Source organism: Quercus suber, unplaced genomic scaffold, assembly GCF_002906115.3.
Source record: "Quercus suber isolate HL8 unplaced genomic scaffold, Cork oak 2.0 scaffold_70, whole genome shotgun sequence".
Taxonomy (NCBI): Eukaryota; Viridiplantae; Streptophyta; class Magnoliopsida; order Fagales; family Fagaceae; genus Quercus; species Quercus suber.
Window position 1 is genome coordinate 733,592 of NW_027069535.1, and position 18,532 is coordinate 752,123.

The 18,532-nt window shown below is 34.0% G+C and overlaps 1 protein-coding gene across 1 annotated transcript; it reads left to right on the forward strand.

Annotated features, from left to right (window-relative positions):
• Nucleotides 1-9,534: 9,534 nt before the first annotated feature.
• LOC111997872 (KRR1 small subunit processome component homolog) lies at nt 9,535-17,024 on the forward strand. The gene is made up of 13 exons (XM_065773170.1): nt 9,535-9,734; nt 9,829-10,044; nt 10,122-10,198; nt 10,366-10,476; nt 10,717-10,785; nt 13,236-13,292; nt 13,441-13,479; nt 13,618-13,722; nt 13,864-13,946; nt 14,246-14,327; nt 16,258-16,401; nt 16,523-16,594; nt 16,688-17,024. Exons 2-13 carry the CDS (start codon nt 9,999-10,001, stop codon nt 16,799-16,801), a joined length of 999 nt encoding a protein of 332 aa, XP_065629242.1. The 5' UTR covers nt 9,535-9,734; nt 9,829-9,998; the 3' UTR covers nt 16,802-17,024.
• The last annotated feature ends 1,508 nt before the right edge of the window (nt 17,025-18,532 follow it).

Genomic DNA, 18,532 nt, shown 5'->3' on the forward strand with positions numbered 1-18,532 from the left:
TTTATTTTTTATTTCTCCCTTAATAGATTCTAATCTCTTTCAAGCCTTATGGATCCTTCAACATAAAGAAATGAGAGTTCTTATGCCATCACCATTCTCATGTGACATACATAAATTGTGCTCTAATGGAGGTTTAAAACCATTTAAGGAGATATTAGAAAATCTTTTTTTTAGGTGTCTAGATATAGTGCGTGTGCGTGCAGGCGTGTGTCTATATATATAAGTGCAATAAAATAAAGGGGGATGGGGATGTGCAAGAAATTAAATGGGATAGCAAGAAATTTAAAGGGGATGGAGATGTGCAAGAAAATAAATGGGATGACAAGAAATTTAAAGGGGACAGGGATGTGCAAGAAAATAAATGGGATAAAAAGAAATTAAAAGACAATAAGTAAAACCCTAGATGCATAGGTGGGATGGGATTTCTTCCCCCTATGGGTACGTCCCATTCATAGCCTAGGAGATGATCCAATGCACATCTAGGATTTCCAACACAATAATAATAATCAACAATAACAATATTGAAACAAAAGATTAGATACAAGCACCATATATATAGAACATAATAAACATAAAGCAATTATGTACGCAAAAAAAGTAAAGAAAAGATTTTATATACATACATACATACATACATACATATATATATATATATATATAAGATGATTACAATGATAGAAGGAATGGGATGGGTTTAGTTATTAAGAAACTAACCCATCCCAAAAAAACCTTACCCACAAAGGTTACAACAAAAATGATGAGGCTTTGTGTATAGGCTTTCCTCTAGAGAGAGTTTTTTTTTTTTTTTTTTTTTTTTCCTAAGGTATTTTGGGATTTTCACACTTTTTATCCCTACTTTTCCCTATTTTTCTCATACAATTTTCTACCTTTTTTTCTATATATTTTTCCAAATTTGGGGGGGGGGGGTATTTATAGGAGAATGTGAAGAATAGGGGGCTAGCATTAGTGTATCAGGATAAACTAGTGCTAGCCGGCCCTTCAAAGAGGTGGCTAGCATTGGTGTATCTTGATACACCAATGCTAGCCTCCTCTCTTATCTGCCACGTCATTAGCATTTTTTTCTTTTTCTTATTTCTGGCCTGATCTTTGCATGGTTATTTGGAGGCCTTTCTCTTTGAATTTTATATGCAAGGAAAGCTCTGGCTGTCTAGTTCCAATGGTCCTAGCCTTGGGAAGGTGATGCAATGCTAAAAAATTCTGGACGTTTTTTCTTGAAAAGTTCATATCTTCCAATCCAAAGAAAATATTGTCAAGCCATTTTGTTGAAAATTGGCTAAGACCTTTTATTCAAGATGGTCCAACCCGCTTGTTCTAGTTCTTGCCCAATCAGTACAGTGTATTGCGCAAAGTCGAGTAAAAAACTTCTAGTTTTCCTGAAAAATACAGGGAAGAATTTATTAGGGTTTCAATATTTTTGTGATATCTCATCCATTTTATCTTTGATTTTGGGCCATAAAATATCGTTTTGAAGGGGAAAATATGACATATGAGATAGTCCAAAATTCAACACAATCTCACGGTTGGATCAAAAAGTCAACTTTTTTACCATCCCTAGTTAGGGTTTTGGTCAAATTTTTTTGTAAAATGGGTTTTTCAAATGTTATGACTTTTTGATTCACCATTTAATATATGCTATATTTATTTTTACTCTTTTTGGCTTTGAAATTTATGATTTTGCACCTTCTTTAATTTTTTTGAATTTTTGGTCTTTGTTTTGACGCATGAATCTGGGCCGGACAAAATACGGTATCGACATACACCCTAAAGCCTAGCTTGATGCCCAACTCACTCTCCAAGTTGACGATGGGTCCTTCAGATCTCAAGCTGGTCATCTGGTGGAAGTCATGAGAAGTCACGGTCAGCTCCCTCCCAGCAATATGGAATGTGTGGGATGTGTATCACCATCTCTCAACAAGTGTCTGCACTAGTATGCTGCTGGCTACACCCTTAGGAAGTAAACGCATGAGTGGCCCAAAGCTGACCGCGTTCACCAAGGCCTTTGTCTTGGCCCTCAAAGTCTCATGCCATGCAAATAAATGACTGGCCTTTGTCCATATGAACTTATGAACATGACCCTGTATGCATAGAGCTTGAACACATACACATACAGCTTGAACACGTACACACACTGTTGGGAAAACATATGAAAAATACAATTTTGTATCTCATACAAAAACACGTAGCGGAAATAAATATATCTACTTCATTCATGTGAGATAATATGCAACATCTGAATTTTAAAAACAAAGAACGAGAAGGCGTACCTTGATGCAGCAAAATTCAAAACAAACAGTGATTTAACTTGGGAAGACTTTCAATCTTCACTCCAATTCCACAATGTGCCCAAGATGTGTGGTCTATCAATCAGTTCTATACGTATTTGTTCAAGAGAATAACCAAGTGTCTTGAGAAAAATCTTAATGTTTCTCTTTTTTAATCATACATATATTTTTTTGCACTTGCAGTTACTTTATTTAACAACTCTTATTAAATAATTAATTAATTATCTAATTGAGCTAGCCTAATTAGGCTTAAGTGTGTGGTTTGGAGTGGGACCAAAAGGGACAAATAAAGCTCTAGCTCCAATAGGCTTTGGAATTATCTGTCAACTCTTGACAAGCTCAAAGTTACCATTAATTATATTTAATACTACTATATAAATATAATTACACTCTAGGCCTTATTAATAAATTATATTCCAAGACTTCATTAAACATTTAACCCCTTCATGAAAATATTCGAAGTAATACAAAGTCATAATATATAACTGTCACTTTGAAGATTACTACATTTTGCACCTTAAGTACTTGGTTTAATTCTTTAAGTTATTCACATATATTTTATGAAATCTAATTTCATAAAATATAAATTTTAGTAACTCTTTACTAAAGTAGTTAGGTCTAACACTCTGAATAACCAAACCCATTAAACTTCTCTCAATGGAATATTTTATAACTCTATAAAGAGACTATGAATTATATCTTAAGAATATGTGTTCCTTCAACATTACATGGGATTACCTAACATATTGATATTTTGACCATTAGATTAGATCTCACTCTTGATATATCAAAACAACCTAAATTTCATGATTGGGTTTACTATTCTCTCAAGATTGAGAGTTTATGTGAATAAAAGTCGTGAGATTTATTATTCATTTGACAGTCATTAATAGAATAATAAAACTCACAACAATACAGTTCAATATGCCTTATACACTTAAAACACATTAACATATCAATTAGAGGTCTTCACTTCTATGATCAAGACAAATCATCTTAATTGACATGTTATAGTCTTCGCAGATGAAATGCCTAATTTCATCACCAACTACGAACTAAGATTTTGAGTTTACAAAGAATTTGTGATTTATATCTTCTGTGACTAAATCACATAAATCACATATTATGCATCTCAAGGACTATATGATAATGTCCAAATATTCATGTTACCATTATTTTAGATAATAATAAAACAACGTTATTACATATAACATAATGTCTCATACACAATGTTATACACAATGTCATACATAGCATACAATAGGATTTTAGGGCATTAATCCTAACATATACAACCTAGCCAAACATGTATGCACGACGGAAGCATACGCATGAATGTAGACAAAATAAGTTCTTTGACATTCTCAGCCCACCATAGATCAAAACTCATTCTAAACATGTTCCTACCTCTCCTAGGACATTAGGTTTTCATCTAAACCCATCCCATAGCAAAACCCAAGCATTTACAAGTCTAAATTAAAACATATTAAAACAAAAGATCAAAGAAAACTTGAAAATGAGAAAATGAGAAAATTTTACCCATTTGGTCCGTACATTGTTTGAAAAATGATTTTGTGGCCAGTAGAGCAATAGAGGGGACTCGATTAGCCTTGTGGCTCCAACCCAGCGGGTGAGGTTGAAGACTTTGCTAGTGATCAAGTAAGAAGGTTTCTTAGTCTTGGGTGCCATTGGAGAGAATGAGAGATTTTGAGAGAGAAAGAGATTTTAGATTGTGAGGGGATGAGGAAATGAGAGAGAGGCAAAAGCTTTTGAAGAGAGAAAGAGGAAAGTGAAGAGATGAGAGAGAGAGAGAGGAGATGAGAGAGAGAGAGAGAGAGAGAGAGAGAATGGTTGGTAACTGTTGGAAAAATAAAGATGCAGGAAAGACACCTAGTGGCTAAACTACAAGTAATTTAGGCCCCCACTAAACTACTTGTAGTTTAGTAAAAAAAACTAGGACATCCCCAGTGGGCTCCCAGAAGGTGGGAAATGCAAGGAAAAATTAAAAATCATCCTCAGTAGGTCATGAAACATCAGAAGTTACAAAGCTATGCTGAAATAACAGAAATACCCTTCAACGGGTTGAAAGGCATAGAAATCACCAAGAGAACTCCCTCGTGAGTTAGAAATACCAAGATCCTCCCCAGTGGATTAAAAATCACCAAGAAAACTCCCTTATGAGTTAGAACCACCAACAAGCTCCTCGGTGAGTCACAAAAAGAAGAATTTTTCCCCAGCAAATGGTACATCATCAAGGGCTTCCCCATAAGTAAAAAGTTACCAAGAATTTTCCCTAGTGGATAAGAATTTTCAAAGACTTCCTCACAAGTCGAAAGTTACCAAGAGAACTCCCTCATGAGTTATGAAAAGAAGATTTTCCCAAGCAAGTCATACATCATCAAAGACTTACCCGTAAGTCACAAGCTACCTAGAAAAACTCCTTCATGAGTCCAGAGTCATAATTACCAAGAAGACCCCATGCATGATTGGGAAACCCTTCAAGTGAGCTTACCACCTAAGATCACTACCATACCTATGCACATATCATTCGGGAATTGAATATGTGGGCACAAACCCCCAAGATAAGTCAGAAGATAAGATTACAGAATTTGAGTACATATCCTTCTTGAAATTGAACATGTACACCAGAATTGAGGTGCAAGCCACTTAGAATAGAAGAGTTTGAGACAGAGGCAAGAGCCATCTAGAATTAAAGAGATTAAGATAGAGACAGAAATCACCTAGAGGCAAGAGCCCCCAAATGGACACCACAACGATGTATCCTTTTAGCTCGTAAGAGCACCTCATTTGTTTGGTTGATGGTTAAGGCCATTGGCCATGTTTTTTGTTGTTGTTGTTGTTGTTGTTGTTGTTGTTGTCGGTTTTTTTTTTTTTTTTTTTAAATGGCTCTAAGATAGTGAGTCACTTGCCATTTGCTTACAATTGGCAAACCTGGTTATTGGATAGTGAACCTGTCATTACTCATTTCCTAAGTAATACCTATGGGACTTCAAACATACGAATCCGATGCAACTCTATGGAGTTGCACCCCACCCTATGTATACATGTTATTTGTCGTGTGCATAGGTTGGGCCCGAGTCGTATGTCGAAACAAATTTTTTTGTCTCTTATTCTTTTGATTCCGTTAGCGGAGCTCACAAATCAAAAGAAGGGCATCTGTAAACATTGCATTACCCCTTACGACTCGGGCCCCCATTCCCCAATAATGGAAGCACTTTAAAGCCCAACGTTGGTTTAGGGCCTAATAAGATGAAAATTTACTTGAGGAAAATATTTGTGGAAAATATAACTTATTTTTGGAAGAATGAAACCATTTTTGGAAAAGAAATGCCGTAGGAAACACTACGCACGCATACATGCATATGCATACCCACACTCAAGTCATGCGTACACATACTTATGGCATGTGCACACATGCATAAGTATGCGCACGCAGCTAGGGTTCTAGAAACTATGTAATGAAAACTTTTTGCACTTAATTCTAGTTTGGAACGGATCCCACATCATTTGCAAGCCGCCCCAAACACCTATTTTTTAACTGTATAAAGCCATAAAAGGCATTTTTCAAGGAGGACGAAAACGATGGTAAAACACACAAGATTCAATAGAAAATAGTGAATCAAAGAGAAAGTTTTTCACAAAACATCCTCAAATCAAATTTTTCTTGATTGGGACCTTTTCTGGTCTTGATCTTTCAGTTCTAAAGTTTACTAATCCATTTTGATTTAGTTGTGAATAGATTGACTAAGGGGAACAGTCAAAATCATGCTCTAAAGAGTTTTTGTGTTGAGATAAAGGTTCTATCTTTGGCTCTTCACTTTTCTTTACTTTTCTTTGTTTGTTGTTGTTTGTATATATGTTTTAATGTCTTAATATGTCTGTTTAGTTTAGGTTTACATAGTGTTTATGTCTAAAGCATGCTAGGTTGTTAGATTTCTTATTTTCTGTGTTTTTCTATTTTGAGTTTCTGGGTTAGGGTTCCAGGTGTGTATGCATACGCATGCTTCATGCATGCGTACGTGTACTTGAAGTGTGTGTATGTGTACTTGAAGTATGCGTACGCATACAGTTGGGATGCGCACATATACCCTATGTATGTGCACGTACACTCATGTCCAAAAACCCTAATTTGTTTCTGTTTATTCTTTTTCTTGTTTTCTTATATTTTTAGTCTTTATTTAACCTAGTTTTCAAATCTTTAAGCCTATGTTTCTTTGTTTTTTCTTGTTTCATTTTGTTTTATCTCTTTTATGCTTGTTACGTTTTTAGATTGTTTGAATACCATGAATATGCATATGAATATGAACATGCATTGATGCATAAGTGCTGTGATGCTGTAAGGTAAGTCATGCACAATAACATCAACATGCATTTGATTTTGGTGATAAGTATGATATGGTTTATGGACATGAATATGCTTGTTGAATACCATGAGTCTTGTTGACTTGAATGTTTAGATATATTTATCCAAATCTGCCTTGTGATCTTTTCGCCCTTGGTGATGTATGCTTAATGCCATGATATATGAATGTTAGGTTTGGGAATGATTATGCTTGTTGTTTGCCTTTAGATGCATGTTAGAGTGTGTGTGAGTGAGAGAGAGAGAGAGAGAGAGTTAGAATAACATGTTAAATATGCCATTAATGAGATTAAGAATTGGAACACAATGAGTGGAGGATAACCCACGAGTTGGGTGGGGTTAGATGTCTAACACCTTCCCATCCCTATACCTAGCTCTAAACATGTGCTCTGGTAAAGATCAGTCCTTCCACAAAAGGCATTATATTTATGGTTTCTACACCTAAAATAGGTAGTGACTCCATTTACACCCTCCGCCATGGTCCACTTTAGGCCAGGCGTACTTCCCACGGTCACGAGCACTTATGCCCACAGTTGCCTTCTAGGCTTACACTTTGATCTCTTGAGTTTAATACCATGAGTTAGACGTGTTCCTCATGACCTTTTGTATGCATTACATGCTTGTATGCTCACACGCTTACATATCCACACGTTCATGGGTTGCAAAATGTCTTAATCTCTACCATGCTCATATGTTGATGTTATCTCTTGATCGTTTACATGCCTATTCTTTTGTGATCAAATGTCTACTTTGCTTTCCAAATCTGTCTCACATGACAAGTAGACTTACACCTAGGTTTTAGAAATAATAGCACACTTTTTAAGCCCTTAGGATAAGCTTACTTTCCATCCAGTTAAGCAGCAATATATGAAGGTTAGCTACGGTTGGGTAGGCTTGGGGTGCCTAACCTCTTCCCATCCCGTACCCTAACTCGGACCTAATTTGGTAGAAAGACCTTCATAGAGTCAACCACTTTTTAGGGAGATTGAGTACTGCGCATCTTGCCTTCATGATTAGTTGACATGCTATTTATAAGTCTATTGTAACTAAATTATCTTGGCATGTAATTTCTTATTTAATATCTAAAAACCTTTACTTATTACAAAAAATCAAGTCGAGTCACGAGTTAGTCAGGTTGGGTTGACATTTTTAAAAATGGGTTATCCTTTTTACTTCTGGTCAAAATATTTGGGTTTAGGTCAGGTATTTTTTTCATGTTCGGTTTGGGTTGGCAAATTTTGATTCGTTTTGCCATGTCTAGTTCTAGGGGTTGTATAAATAGTACCCGTGGACATAACCAAGAGAAAGAAAAAAAAGAAAAAGAAAAAACAGAACTAGAGAAAGAAAAGAAACCACAAAGGCCAACATGTCTCTATGCTCAAAATATTCATTGACTATATTAATCAACTCCCCCTCCCCTTGAGTTACATTTACACAATTTATTTATATAAAAACTCTTTCTTGTACTCATTATTAGGACTTCTAGTTTGACTAGTAAACTAAAACCTAATACAAGCTAACTTGGATTCAAAGAAAAAAAAAAAAGATATTAGATCTCCTAGAAGATTTTAGACTTAACCAAATTACTAAAATACTCAATTCACAAGAATTGCCAAGTGTTTGTATTTTGACTAATATCTTTTAATATACAATTTTCTCATGGAGCCCTTCTTTTAAGAAGAGCAAATGAGCTGCATGTGTAATCATAGCCTCGCGCCCTATGGTACATTGCTACTTGAGCTTTTTGGTAAGCCGATGGCTACCACCTATGCATGGCAAGGTGTGCCACTACTTGACCTCTGGAGCGGATCAAGCCAACCAAAGATGGGCTTGATAGCCTTTGCAATTTATTTTTATATGGGTGCTGAAAAATAGCTTACAATGGGAGATCTTAAGAGAAAATATCTTGAGGCAAGATGATAGGGAAGATTAAACACAAAATACACACATGCAAGCTAGAATATGAGTTAACCCAAGGTTATAATGACTCCTCGGATCAATAATTGCTACAGTAGCACACTCCAATTCTCAATGAGATTCTGTCTCTCTCTTAATTCCCTAAAATTTGAATCCCTTCTCTTTGGGGATTCCTCCATATTTATACCAATGTAAATGGTGGGTCTGTAATGATGGGAGCCCTGTTCTATTAGATGTTCCCATCCCCCATTTAGAATCATAATGGAAAAATTTGTCTAACTCATTGTTTAGACTGGTCACTTCAACAAATAACGTGTGGACTCCACGCTATCCCCTTCTGATGCTGCCACTGTAGTTATTCCTCGTGATTGACACCCTATCTTGGGGAACATGCTCAAATGGGAGCATATCACCATGTATTGTGATTCTTCAGACGCATTCCTGGCAAATCATTTTGGGCAAGATCTCTTTGGCAAGTGTAGTTGGGCCAAATGAGACTCCTCAGGATGACTCATGGCTCAATGGGCTGGGCCTGATTGGGCCTTCTTCCTAGACCCTTTATGTTACTCATTGGTCCTTTGGTCCACAACCCATTAATTGGTGGACAATTTATTACCCTTTACAAACTCATTGCCATAATTTCTACATATAAGTAAGTATAATTCTGTATTAGTACTTGATCCTTCAACCTCTTGGCACTTGGTTCGAAGTAATAAGTCTTTTGGAGGGCTTCCTATCCCTCCCCCCCCTTTTTTTTTTTTTTTTTTTTAAGTATGATGATCCCTTCTACTACTATTCTTTTTTTTTTTTTTTTTTTTTTTAGGGAAATCCCTTCTACTACCTTGTAGTCTGGATTTGGTTCAAACAGGGTTACGTGGCAACAAACGGAGGCGATACATGACCAGATTTGAGTAAAGTTTCTGTTAACGTTTTTATTTGTTTTCTCTGTCTTAAACGCAAACACAAAACACAAAATTACTCACTCTCACTCTCTCTCTCTCTCTCTCCAGAACCCATAAGGCGCCACTTCTCTCTCCCTCTCTTCGTTCTCTCAGAAACCCCATCCACCTTAATTTGCCATTAAACCCACCAGGAAAACCCCGCCACTTCTATTTCTTCAAGAATCGAATCAAGTGAGTCGCTTATTATTATTATTATTATTTATGTTTCTTTCTTTCTACTCTGCCTATTAACCCATTTTTTTTCTATGGTGTGTCTACGCAAAAGATGAATTTTGCAATGGAAGAGCATGAAAACAACAACAACAACGGGGTGACATATCGCAGAAGGCAAAGAAGCACAAGGGAAAGCACGACAAGCCAAAGCCTTGGGATGATGACCCCAACATCGACCGCTGGACTATTGAAAAGTTTGACCCTTCTTGGAATGAATCCGGAATGCTTGAACTCAGCTCCTTCTCCACTCTCTTCCCTCAATACAGAGGTTTAATTATATTTAATCTTTCTCTTTTTGGTGTTTGTTTTTGGGTTTTTAATTGCTCTCTTCTTCTTCATCTTCAGAAAAGTACTTGCAAGAGGTTTGGCCAACTGTGAAATCTGCTTTGAAAGAGTTTGGCGTTTCATGTGAACTTAACTTAGTAAGTGTGCGTCTGTAAGTTATCAGATTCATCTCATATTAATATTAGTAAATACTCCCTGAAGTGAAGTTTCTATTTTTCCATTGTTTTACATTTGAATATTCTGTGTGTGTTTCTCAGAAAGATATGTGTTTTTCTAATTCATTTTATGATTTATTACTGCTTAGGTCGAGGGGTCCATGACAGTGTCAACAACCAGAAAGACTAGGGACCCATATATTATCATCAAGGCTAGGGAACTTATTAGGCTTTTGTCAAGAAGTGTCCCTGTTCATCAGGTACAACTTTTTTACTCTTGTTTTTTGTGTCCGTATTGTATGAGTTTTCTTTTCTTTAGTGTTACAAAGGTGTGAATTACTGCCCAAGTGTGCACAGAACAATAATATGTAAACTAATAAATTTGCTTGACTCTTTCATTCAAAACTATTTCAATTGAACTCTATTGTGACAGCCTTTTCATTTTGGCTGGTTTTTATTTGTTTGTAATTTTAGTTCTTTTAACATCATTTTTGTGGTAGGCAATAAAAGTACTAGATGATGAAATGCAATGTGACATCATCAAGATTGGTAACTTGGTCCGCAGTAAGGTATGTATTGCTTTACTTGCACCAAATGAATGCTGTTTGTTGACTCATATTTCTTAATAACTGAAGAGATATCTGTTGCAGAGTCTTGTTTATGTCATTAAGCTCTAATATGTCTATAATATTGCTGTTTATACTGTGTGGGTTTAGCAATCATTCTTTGAAAGTGTTGTTCCCAGTTTTGTGTGCTCTCACAATGGATAGAAATGTATCAATTCATTCATTGTTGGCTAGTAAGATATATGGGGAGGCACAGAGCTAGAATGTTGGATTTCATAGAGACTTTAACGATTGAGAATTGGAGTTGGTGAACTCATTCATAAATGTTCTTTACTCAAGTAAATATCCTTAGGAGAGAGCGAATGAGTTGGAAATTGAATGGAAGCGGTAGATTTGATGTTTGTTTGTGTTACTTTGTCTTACGAAATTGTTGCACTGATGCAGAAAGTTTGGTAACTTAATTGAAATCATTGCTCATTAGATCTTTGTTCGATTGGTCTTGTGCGTGGGGTTTTACTAATAGCAATACCATTGTTGATTTTAAAAAGTCGCTATACTTTTGTGCATAATTCATTTTTTTGTACTCTTTAGGCTTCTTTGTGTTCATTATATTTGTACATGAAGTACTCTCTTTTCTCAATAAAATACCATTACCTATTAACAAAAAACAAACTGCAAATTATGTTATTTGGATTTTGGACATAACTCTAACAATTTCATTATAATCCAAACTTTAGGGGATCAAATGCAGCAATTGGAAGTTCGTGAACTAAATTGTGATAGAGCCAAACAACAAAGCGTAAATTGTAATTTCTCCCCATATATATATATATATATATACACTGATGTAAACAGTTGTGTAAGGGAAAATAATTTGTTGGATTTCAAGGTGATTAACCTCCCATAAAATGAGAAAGAAAACAGAATTTTGGAGTTTAAACTGCTTGCCTCTTATTCATCCATTACTCAATTTAAATACATCCTTAAGATAACGACTACAACCCATTCGTAATAGCTGTAACAGATGGCGAAGTAAGATTGGCTAATTAGCCAAAACTTCAATAAAATCATAAAGTGTAGGTCTACTCAGATTTAAAGATGGCCAATGAAATAATGATCCTACGAATTGTGATTCAACCCCTAGAGTAGAAACTCCTTGGTCTTCAAAAGTCCTTTTCTGCTCCCTCCAAATAAGCCATATTTCATACTCTAGTTTTGAAATATCTGGGTCATTGCCACCAAACTCAACATGCCTTTCACTGTCTTAGGCATCACTCAATTTTCTCCAAAAAGCCAGAAATATGGAGTTCCATAATTCAATTGCCTCATAACTTAGGCTAATATATATTAGGCTTATAAAATATGTGGATTTTAAATTTTACATTGATAAATTCAAATATATAGTATTTATTATGTATGGAAGTATACAAATGGCAATTACTTTGAAACGGTACATTGGTACCAAAATATTTTGTTCTACTAGTCAAACTGAAACGATTGGTAAGAAATTGATTCCCTTGACTTCATTTAACTCAACTGATAAAATTTTTTGTTGTAAAATAAGAGATACAGGTTTTGATTATTTATGACTTCCAAAAGTTTTACTATGATTTTTTATTATTTTTTTAATGTTATTCACGGCTTAATTGAGACATATTGGAACACCCATGTGGCTTTGCAATTTCACTATAGTCATTGATTAATTTCAGCATGCAATATTTCCACTGGTCCTTGGTCTGGACAATGAAGCAGCCAGTGATCAACAATTTCCTCACTATTCTGGCACATAGTACCAATCTGCCAGCATCATACCCCTTTCCACTAAGTTATCTTTAGTAAGGAATTCTCCCAAGTTGCAAACCACAAAAAGAAAAAAGCAACCTTAGTTGGGACTTTTACCTGCCAAATATCCTCCAAGGGAAATCTAAGCAGCTACCACCTCTCCAACCCTCATAAGAAGAATGGACACTAAAACACTTCTTACCCAAACTCCAAAACATCTTGTCCTCCACACCTGTTTGGATGGGGAATGAATAGAGTTTGGAAAAAATGAGCACACATATCAAGCTCCCAATCATAAGCGGCTCACATGACAGCTGTATGATTGTTTTCATAATTTGACAAATAATAATATAGAAAAAGGTCCAACGTTTATTCAGTTTGACGAGAAATCAATTTATTGATATTTTCCAAAACCAAAAGTTTATGGTGGAGGATAATCTGTGTCCCTGTTCTTTTATCCCTTCAATTTCTGTTATATGTTTATGACATTAAGATTTACCTGTTAATCTATGAGCTTTTCCAGATTCAATATATTGCAAATAACCTCCCATAGTACATCCCCAATGTACTTGATATATATATATATATATTGCAAATAACCTGAAATGTTATAGGGTTGTAAAATTTAAATCAATTCTTGGGTCTTGGTCTAATTTTGAAGTGGTATGCAGGAACGCTTTGTCAAACGAAGACAACATATTGTGGGTCCTAATTCTTCCACTTTAAAGGTATGTACAGTGAGTACATTAGAGAAAACTGAAGGAAAAACTATAATGTTAAGCTAATTGGTTGGCATGGTCACTTTGACATGTTATATTGTTAAATGTTCTTTTAATTCATTTTCACTGGCTCAACATTAATATTATTGAGGTGCAGGCACTGGAAATACTGACAGGCTGCTATATTCTCGTTCAGGTAATCATTAGTTTGTTACTTGGCTTTGTTGTTTTTGATGTGCCACTATTTTTTGGTTCCTTTGGTTCCCCTCACCACTTAGCATTAGGTGGAAAAAAATGAAATGAAGGCTTTCTCTTTTATATTTGAAACATATAGGGCAATTCAGTTGCTGCTATGGGTTCATTTAAAGGTTTAAAGCAAGTTAGGCGGATTGTGGAAGACTGCATACTAAATAAAATGCATCCGGTATACTATATCAAGGTGAATAGCCTGGCCCTTTGTTTCTACTGTAATTGGTGTTTTCTCTTGAAGACCTATCAACTTAGCTATTTTCACCTGAAGATCTGCTAACATTCTTAATCTCTCTTTATCTCCTCCCCCCAAATATTCTTTCTTGTTTAGGTTCTTATGATGAAGAAAGAGCTTGAGAAGGATCCAGCACTTGCAAATGAAAACTGGGATAGGTTTCTTCCAAAATTCAAAAAGTATGACATTTTCTACACTTTTTGTTGTATATGGATATAATCACTTTCTTTTAGTTTCTTCTGTCTAATTTATTTTCTATGTTATAAATTGAGTAATACTACAACCGCAAACTATTTACAACATTTTTACAAACTATTAGTAGAGCAAATTCTTACTAATTTTCATCTGGGCCTACTACTAATATCATTTTTTTATTTACCAATAACCACTCACCAAAAGAATAATTTGTAAAAAGTTTGTAAAATAGTTTTTTCCTATAGCATTTTCCTTATAAATTACTCCAATAACTTATATTCAGGAAAAATGTTCAACAAAAGAAGCTCCAAACTAAAGAGAAGAAACCATATACACCTTTCCCTCCTCCACAACAACCTAGCAAGGTGAGAGAACTGCTTCTAGTCTCTACATATTTTAGATTCCTGCAAGAAATTGAACGCTTTAAAGTACTGTTATAATCACATCAGGTCCCAGTTCCCCTGGCCTCTTAAATGTCACAAGCACTCTCTTTGATTAAATGTTGATAGAAATTAGGCTACTTGTCGCTTTGCTTTTATTTAGGTACATATCAGGGTTTAAAACCCTCTAACAATATTATTGATGGCTGCTTATTGGCATTGATAAAGAGTCAAATTTTGGCAGTTCTTATTTTTTATTTTTGTTTTGATTGCTGCTTTATTGTCTTTGATTATATTGCTCACTCAGTTTGATTATTTATATTTTTAAATATGATTGCATGACTATTGGTTTTAATTCTGTATTTAATATGAATGGGGCAGATGCATTTCCATTGCTGAGGTATATTTATTAAGGAATTGAGGATGAGGACATGTTTGATATGCAAATCAAAATACAGATGGGATGGGAATTACTATAGTAATCAGTATTCGTGGAAATAAATTTAATTTCTGTTCATTTGCTTGGATTGCAGCAGTCCTTGGTATAATTTATCATATATTATTCATCTATTGTTTGTTTCAGCCTTGTATAATTTATCTGTTCCTACCCTTAGCAGAATTTATCTCATAGTATTCATATATTATTTTATATAAGATTTATAGTTATATATGATTTAATGTAATTTCTTGTTATTTATTTAATTTAACCTTTATTTTATAATTATATATATAGCAATAATGAATGTCAATTTATATCATAAAAAGCTATTAAATAATATAAATGGTAGTAGTTTATCTAATAATTTGTATTATTTTGACCACCATGCACCCTTGATGCGGTGGTCACTCCACAAGTATAAGGCAAGGGCCGGGGTTCTAGTCTCTAGGAGGGAGTTTCACACACATATACACTTAGATTAAGCTAGAGTAGAAATTCTATATTGTATAAATAATAATAATAATTTGTATAATTTTGTATTTGTATATGGAAGTGTGTTTATCTATTAGACTTTGTGTATAATAATAAATATACAAAATGGTTATAATATATATGTCAATTATATATTAAGTTATGGTTTTTACTTTTGATTTTATTTCTATTCTCATTTTCATTTATATTTTTGTTATTTTTATACTATATTTTTAATTTATGCTAATAATAAACATATATATATATATATATAAACTATTCCTATTTATTTTGTATTTGTATATGGAAGTGTGTTTATCTATTAGACTTTGTGTATAATAATAAATATACAAAATGGTTATAATATATATGTCAATTATATATTAAGTTATGGTTTTTACTTTTGATTTTATTTCTATTCTCATTTTCATTTATATTTTTGTTATTTTTATACTATATATTTAATTTATGCTAATAATAAACATATATATATATATATATATAAACTATTCCTATTTCCTAGATATCTAGAATATCTATTCCCAACTCTCAAGCAAGAAATACCTATTTAGTACTTTAGTAGGAATTTCTCTATTTTATTTATTTATTTATTTTTTTTGGGTATTCTTCTTATCTATCGATGTTATTACTGTTATTGTTATGTAATGATACTTGTCATACGTGGGTTCCCACTTCCCCGATTCCCATGGTAAATATTTTGAATGATCAATCATGTTTCAACGTCAAATTCCATTACCCTGCTATACTTTGTTTGGACTGCTTTTTAAAGGGAGATACTGATGCTCTTGCTAATTTTAGTTGGAGATGATAAGGAATTTGCTAATTTACTTTCAGTGGGATTTTTATTTTTATTTTTTATTTTTATTTTTTATCTGGTTCCTTGCATAATAGGATTTCTTCCTCATCTTTTGTTTCTTTAATTTGCCATCTCAAAGAGAAAACTACTAATATATATTGGAATGCAATGTTCTATGTTATTTTCAGATTGATGAACAATTGGAAAGTGGAGAATTCTTCATGTCCCAGAAAAAGAAATCAGCAAAGACATGGCAAGAGAAGCAGGAGAAGCAGGCACAGAAAACTGCAGAAAACAAAAGAAAAAGAGAAGCTGAATTTATTCCCCCAGAGGTTGTATTCTTAGGCACTTTAACTCAGTCACCTCCATCTTTTTCACATTTCAGACGCGCTCTTACTTAATATCACTTTTATCGCAATGACTTTTTATCAATTTTGGTTTGTCAAATATCAGGAGCCAAGAAAGCTGGATACAAAATCTGAGGATGGTGATAAAGATGTGGCAGCCATGGCCATGTCTCTAAAGGTATATTAAGTATAAACATCATGATTTTTGGGTTTTCTTACTTTCTAGGACTTGTCCATTTTAATATAAATGCTTAAATTGGTGGTTCTACAGAAAAAGGCACAGGAGTTTGGGAAGCAAAAATTGGGTGAGAATGTCAATGCTGAAGTTTATATTGCCACAGCTGGGGAACCTTCCAAAAAGAAATCCAAGCACAGAGAAACTTAAAATATGAAGCCGAAGCTTTTTATTGCAGTCAGACTAAGTAAAATGTGTTCACTGTTTGGTTTTAAGTCGGCCGTCTATGATTGGCCAAGCTTGCATGCCATGATTCTTAGATGTTAGGAAAATTGAATTAGAGTTCTAATTTTTGCCGTGCATGAGAAGAATGTAATTTATCAATAAAGCATTGACTTCAACATCTACAATTAAGAAATTTTCTTTTAGTTCATCTTGGTTTGTTTTATTTGGACACCTTCCGCAAACAAATTTAATCACATGCTATCAAGAATAGAAGAAATAATTATATGCTTGAATTAGTGGAATAAGGAATTGGTTTATATTCTTGATTATTCTCTTGTTCTAATAACATGTAATATAATTGAAGTTGATTCCACAAGTATTGATGATAAAGAAGGAGCTTTGTCTATAGATAAACTGCTTTGTTTCTCTTTTTTTCAACGAGTTTCTATCCTTTTGTTTGAAATTTCTTTGTTCTTACCGAACCTCAAAACAATTGGGATTGGTTTTTTAGAGATTGAATATAGTTACTAATTATCTGGCATGTACAAAATGGTTATTCACATGTTATGTTATCAGTTATGAATGTACAACACTAATCTGTTATGTATGGATGATGAGATTTCATTGATATAGAGCCAATTGAATCTACATATTCGCTAATTATGAGTTAGATGCTATTGTTCCAAATTACGATTGGAATTTGGTTGGCTATTTACCATGTACGATTAGAAGAGCACGACAGTGGGGTAAGGATTTTTAGTCTCTGGTGGAGCTGTCATTTGCGGTAGTTGGGTTTGCGATGGATGGGTTAACGGTGATATAAAGGGTCGGACGTGGTGGATTTCCAGTGGATGGTGGCTTTGGTGGGAAAATACGGTGGTTCTGAAATTTGTGGGTTTTCACAGATTGTCTTTTTTTTTTTTTTTTTTTTTTGAAAGTAAAAAAATAATAATGATGGACCAAAATATTGAGGGATGATGTACCCAGGAAATCGAAGAAGTCCCAATCTCTACAAAAATTATCAGCACCTTATGCTAAGCCCAACAGTCCATTTTATATATGACAAGATTCTAATAGAATGTAAATATGAGAGTTTTTATAATTAAAAAATAAAATATATATAGAATTTACCGGAATGTTGCATATATTGAAGAACATGCAACAATGATTGCCGCATAAAGAGTGTTGATTATAAATTAAACGTAGTCATAATTACAGTTTGGATTCTAAAAGTTCCTCAGTAGATCTTACTTTTCACATGGTTTTTTCAAGATTTTATACTCAAATTAAATATTGTGTCTCATATTTTCGGTTTTCCCAATATTGAAAATTTATGCATCAACAATAAAAAAAGTCAGCAATATAATTTCTTACAAAATTTCTTAAAATGCATTGGCATTGCATTGAAATGAATTTGAAAAGCCATATTTGTTCACGCCATTATTTTAATTTAATATGAATTTTTTTCAATTGAGTTTAAATTCTATATATATTTTATTTTTTAATTATAAAAACTCTCATATTTACTGATAAGGGGAATTTTTAATTGAAAAAATAAAAGTTGATCTCCAAAGACCCGTCAGCTCTATTATGCATATTAAAGACATCACGCAAGATGAAGCCGTCAGTCTCTAAGCTGAAGGCAGTAAGCTGAAGGTAGTAAGCTGAAGACAATAAGCTGAAGGTAGTAAGCTGAAGACAATAAGCTGAAGGTAG